Below are 11,704 nucleotides of genomic sequence, written 5' to 3' on the forward strand. Positions count from 1 at the left end.
TCTAATCTAGCATTCCCTTAGCGATCTAAGTTTGAAAAGGCTTATTTGAGCTTGCAAGATCGTGAAAGAGTTGTGACTAAGTTGTCAAGTGTCGCACGGAGGTCTTAGTTAAAGTCTAAGTCCATGACAAAGTGGCATTAGAGCAAGGTTTCTATTAAGAAAAGTGGCAAGTGAGGGAGACATCAATGCCACTAACGCAACCAACATCAAGTAAGATGTTAGAAAGAAGCACCGCAACGGGAGGAAAAACTCTAAGAGGAATGAGGAGATACTGATCGAGCCTACACCAAGCGAGGCTCTAACATCCTACTCACCCTCGGCCACTAAGGTGAGTGATGATGAGCGAGGTGAACAACCAGTGGACATCATGCTCGGAATGAAGTGGATTGCAAGGGTGGATGCTTCACGGCAGGCGGTAGAGATCTTGGGCAAGCGCTTCAAGTTCAATGCTAAGTTCAAGACTGGAGACTTCACCCTTGAGAAGAATGACAACATCTGGAAGAAGTTGGATGCACATAAGGCTGCCGAGTATGAGATGAAGGAGAAGATTACTTTCTTAGAGTGTCGGCTCATGAATGCGCTAACCACGATTGAGACCATGAGGGCCACGATGAAGGCACTCAAGGGAGACATGGAAGCTTGGGGATGTGCGACGTCCAGTGGGGATAGGGAGGCCAAGATTGAGGCTCCTAAGCCACCTATGTTAAAAGGCGCCCACGATGCGCAAGAGGTGGAAAACTTCCTTTGGCACTTAGAGAATTACTTCAAGTGTAACAAAGTGAAGAGTGATGAGACACGGATCAACGCGGCCATGCTATACCTCTCAGAGATGGCCATGATGTGGTGGAAATGAAAGGAGTCAGAGATAGGGAAGGGGATATGCACCATCAACTCCTATGAGCAGTTTCGGGATGAGTTCAAGAAGGCCTTCTTTCTAAACAATGTCATCTATGAGGCGAAACGTTGATTTAGAGAGATGAAGCAAACAAATAGCATAAGGGCATATGTGAAGGAGTTTACTACCCTCACGCTTCACATTCACAACCTCAAGGATGAAGACATATTGTTCCACTTCATGGATGGGCTATAAAATTAGGCTAAGATAGAGGGAGAGGGACCTACATGGTACCTCTAGTCAAGGTGCCAAAGATGGAAGGACAGACCCACTTATCGGCCATGCAGCTTGTGAAGGGCCTAAAGAAGGGGGAGAGTACATTCATAGCCACCATTGCAAGCTTGGATGAATATAATTGTGATAAAGAGGCCTTACCACCTTGCATAGAGAAGGTGCTTGAAGAAAATAAGGATGTGATGCCAGAAGAATTGTTGAGACACCTACCTCCGAGGCACAAGGTAGACCACAAGATTGAGCTAGAGCCAGGACGCCCACATACCCACCATACCACATGTCTCCACCTGAGTTAGAGAAGCTAAGGAAATAGCTGAAGGTTCTTCTCGAGGTCGGTCATATCTATCCATCGAAAGCACCTTATGGAGAGCTGGTCTTGTTTCAAAAGAAGAAGGATGGATCGTTGCGTCTATGCATAGACTATCGAGTGCTCAACAAGGTGATGGTAAAGTAAAAGTATCCCATCTCGATCATTGCCCACATATTTGATATACTTGGACAAGCCACGTACTTCACCAAGATGGATATAAGGAAGGGCTACTACCAGATGGGCCTAGCAGAGGGAGAGGAGCAAAATATGACATGTGTAATGAGGTACTGGGCTTATGATTGGTTGGTGACGCCCTTCGTCTTAACCAATGCACCCACCACTTTTTGAAGACTGATGAGTAAGATCTTCCACCCCTACTTGGATCGGCTTGTGGTAGTATACTTGGATGATATAGTCATCTATAGTAACACCTTGGAGTAACATGTGGAGCATTTGAGGAAGGTGTTCCAAGTCTTGCAGAGAATGAACTCTACATCAAGTGGGAGAAGTGAGAGTTTGCCCAACATGAAGTGCACTTCTTGGTATATGTCGTAAGCCAAGGCGAGCTACGGATGGACGAGATAAAAGTTCGGGCTATAGAGGAATGGGAGGCGCCCACAAAGGTAACCGAACTTAGATCTTTTCTTGGGCTTGCTAACTATTACCGCATGTTCATAAGTGGCTACTCTGCCAAAGCCGCTCCACTAACCAAGCTATTGAAAAAGAATAAGTCGTGGGTTTAGAGCGAGCATTGCAATAAGGTATTTGAAGAACTTAAGGTTGTCGTCACATTGGAACCAGTCCTAGCACTGTTTGACTTCTCCAAGACATTTGAAGGGCACACAGATGCTTCTGACTATGCCATTTAGGGAGTATTGATGCAAGAGAGGCATTCCATTGCCTTCGAGAGCCGCAAGATGAACGAGACAAAATAGTGGTATACCGTATAGGAGAAGGAGATGACAACCATTGTCCATTGCCTATGCACGTGGAGACATTACCTACTTGGCTCCAAGTTCATGGTCAAGACTGACAATATAGCCACTAGCTACTTCTAGTCAGAGAAAAAGCTCACACCAAAGCAAGCTAGGTGGAAAGACTTCTTAGCTGAGTTCGACTATGAGTTGGAGTACAAGTGCAATGTTGTGGCTGATGCCTTGAGCAAAAAGTTCAAGCTTCCTTCCATCACTACAGAACGTTGCGATATTCAAGATGCAATCAAGGATAGCCTGCAACACGACCCAAAAGCAAGGAGACTTATGCAGCTAGCCGCACAAGGAAAAATGAGACACTTCTGGATAGAATACGGACTACTACTTACCACCGGATGAAGAATCTATGTGCCCAAGTTCGGAACAATCAAGCGGCGGATCATGAAGGAGAACCACGACACATTGCGGGCTGGGCATCCAGGGAAACGTCATACGAGAGCACTAATCGAGGCAATTTACTATTGGCCACACATGCAAAAAGATATTGAGTGTTATGTGCAGACTTATCTTATGTGACAATAAGACAAAGTGGAGCAGCGAACACCAAGAGGACTCTTGGAGCCACTACCTGTAGTGGAGCGTCCATGGGAGAGCATGACAATGGACTTCATAACTTGCTTGCCAAAGTTCGATGGGTATGGGACAATCATGGTCGTAGTGGAAATTTTCTCCAAGTATGCCAGTTTTATGCCCGCTACTACCGGTTGCACTGCTAAGGAGGATGCCAAGCTGTTCTTCAAGAATGTGGTGAAGTATTGGGGGCTGCCAAGGCATATCATTAGCGACAGAGACATACGCTTCAAAGGAAACTTATGGAGGAAGTTGTTTGAGATTCTTGGAACAGAGTTGCACTTCTCCACTAGTTTCCACCCGTAGAAGAAGGCCAAACAGAGAGAGTCAATGCCCTATTGGAGTGCTACTTGAGGCACTTCGTGAGCTCTCACTAAAAGGATCGGGCGAGGTCATTGGATGTAGCCCAATTCTCATATAACTTGTAGCAGAGCAAAGTCATCGGGAGGACACCATTCAAGTTAGCCACATACCAACAACCACAAACTCCACATTCATTACCGATCGTGTTCGAGGGAATGAGTTTGGGGGCTTATCATATAGCCAAGGGCTTTGAAGAGCAACTTGATACTTTCAAGTCCTACTTGGACAAGGCAGCAAAAAGGATGAGAAAATTTGTCGACCATAAGTGACGTCCCGCAAACTACAAAGTTGGAGACATGGTCTTGGTTAAGTTCAACCCAAGGCAGTTCAAGGCAAAGCGAGGTATGCATCAAAACTTGGAGCGAAAGTATAAAGGCCCATTCAGGATGATTGCCAAGATAGGCAAAATCTCATATAGATTGGAGCTACCATCACATCTAAAGGTTCATCCCATCTTCCATGCTAGTGTCCTCAAGCCATACCACGAGGACAAGGATGATCCAAGCCGAGGTGAATCGAGTCAAGCACCAATTACAATCACCACCTCCCCCCCATGATAAAAATATCGAGGCTATTATTGATTACCAGGCCAGGCAAAAGAACGGACAACATGCCACTGCCATGTTCCTTATCCACTGGAAGGGACAATATCCGAAAGAGGTCACATGTTAACGATATGAAGACTTGTGGCAATTTAAAGACAAAGTTCGGGAGTTCTTGCAGCAGTGCATCACGGTCATCGCTACATCAGGTAGGGGATAAATTCATGACCTACCAATTGATCATCGAAAAGGGAGAAGAATCTAGAGTCTTAAAGAGGTAAATATAAGACTCTAGAACCTTGTAGAAAAGTCTTGAAAGCTTGAGAGTTCTCTAAGTGTGTAGATAATTCTAGAATAGGGTCTTCTTTGTAAATATAGAGGGACTTGTATAGTAATTTTTATTTACACTTAAACCTCTTAAGAGTTGTATAAATAGAAGGGCTCATTCATTTGTAAGACCATCAAACAACAAATAATCTTTCAAAGCAATATACAATTCTTCTTTAAAAAGCTCTCTTGTCTTTCTTCTAATCTAGCATTCCCTTAGCGATCTAAGTTTGAAAAGGCTTACTTGAGCTTGAAAGATCGTGAAAGATTCATGAGTAAGTTGTCAAGTGCCGTACAGAGATCTTAGTTGAAGTCTAAGTCCATGACATTAGTCCCCGGTATGTAAGCCCATATCAAATTTTGAGGCATTTTGGTAAGGTGGCATATGAGTTGGACTTTCCATCGGAGTTGACATAGGTGCATTTGATGTTCCATGTTTCATTATTGAAGAAGTGTGTTGGTGATCCTAGGTCAATTGTGCCCTTGGATAGCGTGGGTGTGAAGAAGAGTTCATTCTATAAGGAAGTTCTGATTGATATTCTAGACCGACAAGTTTGAAAGTTGAGGAAAAAAAGAAGTTGCATCCATTAAGGTGTTGTGGAGGGACCAAGAGGTTGAAGGCACTATATGGGAGGCCAAAGACGATATGATATCACGATATCCTCATCTCTTTCTTTTTGTTTCAAATTGAGGTATTAAGTTCCTTCATGATTCACTCTCACAAATTCCTAAGTTTGAACTTTTCTATGTTTTTCATACGCATTCATGTTCATGAAATTGATTTCAGAATCATGTTTTAGCTTGGGAATAAATATTCCATGGTTTATGCATTGTAATGGATCATTACATTCATGTTGGATTGATAGTCCCTTTCCATTCTAGTTAAGTCCTCATTCGAGGACGAATGTTCCCAAGGGGGAGATATTGTAAGGCCTCAAAAGTAGGAAAGTCAAAATATTGAGGTTGAAAGAGGAAACTTAGAAAAAATAAGAGTTGAGGCTCGCCGAGCCACTCGGTGACACGCCAAGTGCATTTGGCGGATCGTCAAAGTGGACGGTTGCTCGCTAAATAGCCTTGAGAAAATAGGCTTAGAAGGGGAGAATTTAGATAAGGTAAAAGTCAAGTTCGGCGATTCACCAAAATTATTTGGCGATAAGGAATATCTCACCTAAAGGTCCTAAAACTGTTGCTCAGAAAGTAGGAAAGATAGGCGATAAAGAAATAGGTTTGAAGAAGGATTGGAGATAAAGGAATCAGTTTGGGGACTCACCAAATGGGTTAAGCGAGCTGAGTTTCCTCGCCAATAAGATTAGAAAAATTGGTAGAGAAAGGAAGGAAGTTGGTAAGGGGAGGGCAATTTCGGCAACTCACTGACTTGGTCGGCGAGCTGAGGTGACTCGCCAAATACATCAGAGAAAATCTTCAGAAGCTCAAGGCAAGTTGGCAAGCTGGGCTAGGAGATTGGCGATTCACCGACCAGGACGGCAAGCTCAACCGATCTCGCCAACTTGTCTCCGTCAATCAATTAACTGCGGTAATTTCATCCTTTCTAACTCATTTAATTCCTAGACTACGTCGTTTTGGACCTATTTCTAAAGATTGTAACTACCCAAACCTTTTGAATTCCCCTCATTTTCTCTCAAGACATCACAACTGAAAAAATCATCTCTCTAGAATTCAAGTTTTCTTCCCCAAAGGATTCCTCTCAAGGTGGATTAGGGTTATTCAAGCTTCAAGTCTCCTCTTTCAAACTTCAAGGCTAGAATTCTCCAAGGTATGTTGAGAATTCATCAATAGATCCTATTTCATCCATGGAGTCCCAAAGATTTCTCCCTATTTCCATCAAATTCAATTCAATAATTCTAGGATTTTGGTCAAGTTGCATTGGGTCAATTCAATTATGCTTTTAACTTAATTTCAATAGCCTATTCATGCATGATTTAGTCCTAATTACATGATTTCGATGAATTTTACAAGGACTCACGCATTATACCATGAATTTCAAGTATGAATTATGGATTTATGATCATGAATTTTTATGAATTATCATGCATGATTTACGAAAGTTATGTATTATGATTCAAGTATGTTTTAAGTATAAAACCATGAATTGTGAAATGTTTTCTCACAATATGCAAGACATCACGATTTGGATGCTTAGAAAGGTAATTATCCACAAGTTTAAGTTATGATCATGGTTTTCAATGAGCTATTCATATAATGTATTTTTATGACGCTGGATGGTTAATTTACATTTCCTAATGACTATGTTTTATGTAGTCCATTGGTATTAACTTAGCACCGAGCAAATTTTGTGGTGGGGATCCACAAGGAAACCCTATTAGCAACCCCTAATTCCAAACTACGTGCTCCCATAGGTGTCTTTATGGCCTAGTTAGTGGATCCTCATATAGTTCATATTCATGTTTATACGAAGTTTACCTTGGCAAGTAGTCTCTCTTTTTTCGGTGAGGGAGTTACATCGGATTTCATGTTATAGCTCACATGGTCTTAAATATCGGTTAAGGTTAATATCCCACATATTTATATGCTATATCGACAAGTTCTAATGACGTTTTATGATGTATTGACCTTATGTAATATTTTCAAGGGCTTTCAAGGTATATTCATGTTTTCAAGATATTGTTCATGCATCACATGTTCATATTGATTATGTCTGATTATCATTGTTCATGCATGTTTCTCACATACTTAGTACATTTCATGTACTAACAGATATTTTTGCCTACATTATATCATAACATAAGGTTCGACGATCATCACTCACACCTCACTTGTGGCTAGATATTGGAGTTAGCTTTCCTATTGTTGGTGAGTCCTCATATTTCAAGGACGCAACAATTATGATTTCTTATATACCTTATGACTTTTATCCTTTATGTTAGTGAGCTAGGAACTTGTCCTATGCCCCGTCTAGACTAGTAAAGGCACGTTAGATTTTGCTATATCTATGTTTTCATGCTCGTTCGGAGTTTGATCCGTGATTTCTCCTTTATCACGATATTCATGTTGAGACTCATATTCCACTTTCATGTTTTTAAACCATTTTTTCTATTTATCTTATGTATGCTCATGTATGATATACTAAGAGACTTGGTAGGGGTCTCTCGAAATCCTAATTGTCGTGTCATATCTAGGCCCTAGCTTGGGTTGTGACATTAGTGTAAGTTACCTTAATCATACCATTGAGTCCTTTCATGGCCAGAATGAAAAGAAATGGGGACATGGGGTCTCCTTGTCTGATCCCCCTATAAGTGTCAAAGAAACCTTCAGGACCTTCTATTAATGAGAATGGAGAATTTCATAGTAGATATGCCGAACTTAAACCTGTTGATCCATTTTTCACCAAAACCCATTTGCCTTAATATTGATAATATAAACCCCCTAATTGACATGATCATAGACTTTCTCAATGTCCAATTTTAAAGTATCCTAGGCTTTCCTTGTGAGGTTCTTGAATCTACAGCCTCATTAGCTATCAATACTACATACATTATATGTCTTCCTCTAATGAAAGCCATCTATTGATAATCTACTAAGGAATCCACCACTCTTTTCAATCTTTGTGTTAGCATCTTTGAAATTTATTTGTAGAAGCACCCAACGAGGCTTATTAGTCTGAAATCTTTTAGCTCCCTAGCCCCTTTCTTCTTTGGGATCAAGGCTATGTAAGTGGCATTGAAGCTTTTTTCAAACATTTTCTAAGCATGAAAATTGTGGAAGGCTTCCATTATTTCATGCTTCAAAATCTCCCAACACTTAATGTAAAAATCCATTGTGTATCCATCAGCGCATGGGGCTTTGTTAGTTGTACACAACTTGAGACGGTTATATACTTCCTGCACATCAAACCTCTCCTGCAGAGCTGCTTTCTCTCTTTCTATAATAGTGGGGCAATTGTTGATTGTTCCTGCTGGTCTCTTATCTTCCTCTTCATTAAATAGCTTTCTGTAGAACTTAATTATCTCCTATTTTATTCTTATTGGCCCAACTATAGTTTTCCCTTGCACTTCGAATTGGTCGATGTGATTGTATCTCTTAGGGGCATTAGCAACTTGGTGAAAAAACTTAGTATTTTTGTCACCCTCCTTTAACCATAGGGCCCTTGATTTTTGTCTCCATGCACTCTCTTCATTTTCCAGAACTTCTTCAAGCTCCAAAAAAATCAGCCTTCTTAGATGACTGTTTTTTTGTGAGAGGCCTAGTCTCTAGAATGGAGTATGGCACTGTCATTTCATTATGCAGTCTATACTTTTGTAGTTTTAGATTCCCTTGTTCCCTCCTACTCCACTCTCTAAGCTTACCTTTGAGGGATTTGAGTTTAGAGGCTAAAGATGAAATCAAACCTAACTCAAATGAACTCCACCATTCTCTAATCTTTTCCACAAAACCTCCAGCTGTCAACCACTGATTTTGGAATTTGAAGTAGGATTTTGTTATTTCCCAGCTATTACACTGAAGTGCAATAGGCACATGGTCAAATATTAGCCTCTACAACAGTATTTGTTTGATATCTTTGAAATACTCATCCCATTCAGATGAAAGGAGGATCTTATCTATTCTTGAAGCAGCCTCTTGGTTGTCACCTCTAAACCATGTATAAGGGTCTTCAAGTTGTGTGTCAATCAACTCCACTATGAAATCTAAAAGTTCCTCCACTGTCGAGGATCTCTTGTTGCGGTTCCTTTTCTCAAGTTGGAATCTGCAAACATTGAAGTCACCATAAATTTCCCAAGGACCCTCCAATAAACCTCTCACAACTCCTAATTCATCCCAAACTAGTCTCCATTCTACTTTGCGATTTGGTGCATAGACATCATTTATATGGCATGAAAATTCATGCAAAAGTTCTTCAAATCTACATGTTAAAGAGTGAGCCCCAATCTGCATTATTTCACCCTTCCACACTCTATTTTTCCCTCATCATAATTATCTCTCCTCTAGTGCCACTTGCTTCTAGAGTTGCAATCTTGTCCATCTCCCTCCCCCAATCTGATTGATATGGTCTTGACAATCCCCTTCTAGCTTTGTTTCTTGCAAGCAGACAATGTCTGCATTCCAATCTAATAGTTGGTTCTTGACTATCCTTTTCTTCCCTGTGTCATTTAGCCCCTTACATTCCATGAAACTATTTTGAGCTTCATCGTCCAATCTGATTTTCCCCTTCCCCTTTGTTTTGTTCCGACTGCTTTTTAACTTGACATCGAAAGTGATCAAATTTTTCCATTCCTGCGTATATTTGCCCCTGTTTTTCCTAATGTCCACACTCATTTCCATTCCTCTAGCTTGTCTGCTACCATCAATTTGCATGAGCAGTTCTAGAGTTTCTTTTTCATGGCCTTTGAAGTCTATTCCAAACAACTTGCTGAATTTCAAAAGATTCTGATGCACCCATGCAGTGCTTTCCCTTTCCTTTTCTAGCAGTTCTTCTCGATGATCAAATAGTAGTAGCATCACATCTTCAATCTCCCATATTTCTCCATTTCTTGGTGCATGGGGTCGCTTGAGAACCACCAATTTCCTTCTTACCTCTACAACTATCTCCTTCTCCGATAGCTATTTGTTTTCTTCATCCTTTTAATCTTTTCATCAGAAATGGGGAAAATAGGATATATTTCACAGTTGCTTTCAAGTCTTATAACATCACCAGATGGATGTCTAGAGAGGAAGTTTGGTTCAATTGGGTGGAAAGAAGAAGGAGCATGATGAACAAAATAACCCTCAGCAAAAAGGTGATGGAGTGGATATGTTTTATTCTGAAAGAAGCATCGACTGGCAACAAGAATGTTGTGAGAAGATGAAGGATAAAAGACTAGATGGTTGAGTACTTTAGAACAAGGAAGTTTAATGTCCCAGGTAGGTAAACAAGTATTTTATCTCTCAAAGAAATGGTTAGATCATTTGTAATCCTGCCAGAAGCATTCAATGCTGGATGGAGAGACGTTGCTGCTAAGATGGGTAACCATTAATGAGCCTTTTGCAGTTCTCTTAAAAGCTCAATACAGGAATTTTGATGTTAACTATTTGTACGCAAAGGTAGTTGGAGGTAGTAAATGGAAACTACGTAACTACAAAAAGGCAGAATTCAACTTAGTCGATGGAACCAAACCTAGTACATCCGATCACGATAAAGATATTCTCGAAAGATGCATCATTGGCACTTTTGACTCTGATATGTCAACCCTCTCTGATGTAAAGAAGTGGGATTCATCAACATGGAAGAAAGCTGTGGGATTCATCAACAAGGAAGAAATCTTTTGGGACCAACATTTACGAGATGCTACGAAAAACGTTTCTCTTCGAGTTTCCCAACAGAAACATGGCTGTACAGGTTTTGGACCTGAAAAAGTTCTAGGGTAAAATTGAAATGTGGAACCCTATAACATGGTGTTTGCCACATGAGTAGAAGAATAAATCGACATAGATCAGAGCGATACGACTTCCTCTGCATCTATGGTCGCACGAAATTTTTAGGCAAATAGGAGACTTTTGTGGTGGATGGAAATCAACAAAAGAGGAGACAAAGCTGAAAAATCACCTAAAGTGGGTTTGAATTGAAGTAAATGGAGATGAACGAAACATCCCAAGCGAAGTTGAAATTTCAAAAGAAGGTATCAAGTTCTTCATGCCTATTTGAGTGGAGAGAAAACCTAGATTTGTGAAGATGTTGATGCCTTTTCTGACGAGAGATGAGGAGGAAGACAGAGGACTAGTACATCAATTTACCCAACGGATATTTGGAGGCTACGAAATTATAGACTCAGCAGATCTGTTAACAGTTGTTGACTCGAGGTCTCAAAGTCACGTGGGGGAGGGCAATTTGAATTTTAGGGATATGGTGGGGTCAAGTAAGAGGCCCCAACCACTAGTGGAAAAGTCTGTCCTGGGCCAAGACTCCACTAAATAGGTTGGGCCTAATCAAGCCCATATCATCTTTAATGATATTTTGGAGAAGCCCACTTCTGAAAGGTGGGATTTTAATTTAGCTGAATAAGCCTCATCTTTAGAAAATACTCAGAAAAACACAAAAACTTCAAGAAGTTCTAAGTCGAACATGGGAAGAAAGTATGCAGGGAGACACCCCACAACAATCAACATTTGTCCCTGCAACTATTTGGTGAACAATATGGAAGGAGAGGAACTTTAGTGTTTTGAAGATATAAGTAGCAGCCTATCGAAGACTCTTTTGTTTTTGGTGTAAATCTTAATACATAGATGGTCCTGAGGAATCATAGATGTACTAGGTACACTGTAAGATGAACAAGGCTACAGTTTTTGTAGTTTACCAGCCTCTTTCTTTTTTGATCCTCTTGAAAGCATTATATTTTGGTTACCATCACATTTTTGGGTGCGGATGTTGATATATATGCAAGAATATGGTACCTTCTCAAAAAATATTGTGACTTGTATAATTAAGATTCTGACCTTCATTAACTGAGTGGAAACAATA

General features: G+C 40.5%; 1 protein-coding gene across 1 annotated transcript; it reads left to right on the forward strand.

Moving 5' to 3' along the window:
• The first annotated feature begins 1,122 nt into the window (after positions 1-1,122).
• On the forward strand, positions 1,123-2,770 carry LOC129903622 (uncharacterized). Its single transcript, XM_055979173.1, has 2 exons — positions 1,123-1,353; positions 2,498-2,770. Exons 1-2 carry the CDS (start codon positions 1,123-1,125, stop codon positions 2,768-2,770), a joined length of 504 nt encoding a protein of 167 aa, XP_055835148.1.
• Positions 2,771-11,704: the final 8,934 nt, after the last annotated feature.

The sequence above is a fragment of the Solanum dulcamara genome, chromosome 9 (genome assembly GCF_947179165.1).
Source record: "Solanum dulcamara chromosome 9, daSolDulc1.2, whole genome shotgun sequence".
Lineage (NCBI taxonomy): Eukaryota > Viridiplantae > Streptophyta > Magnoliopsida > Solanales > Solanaceae > Solanum > Solanum dulcamara.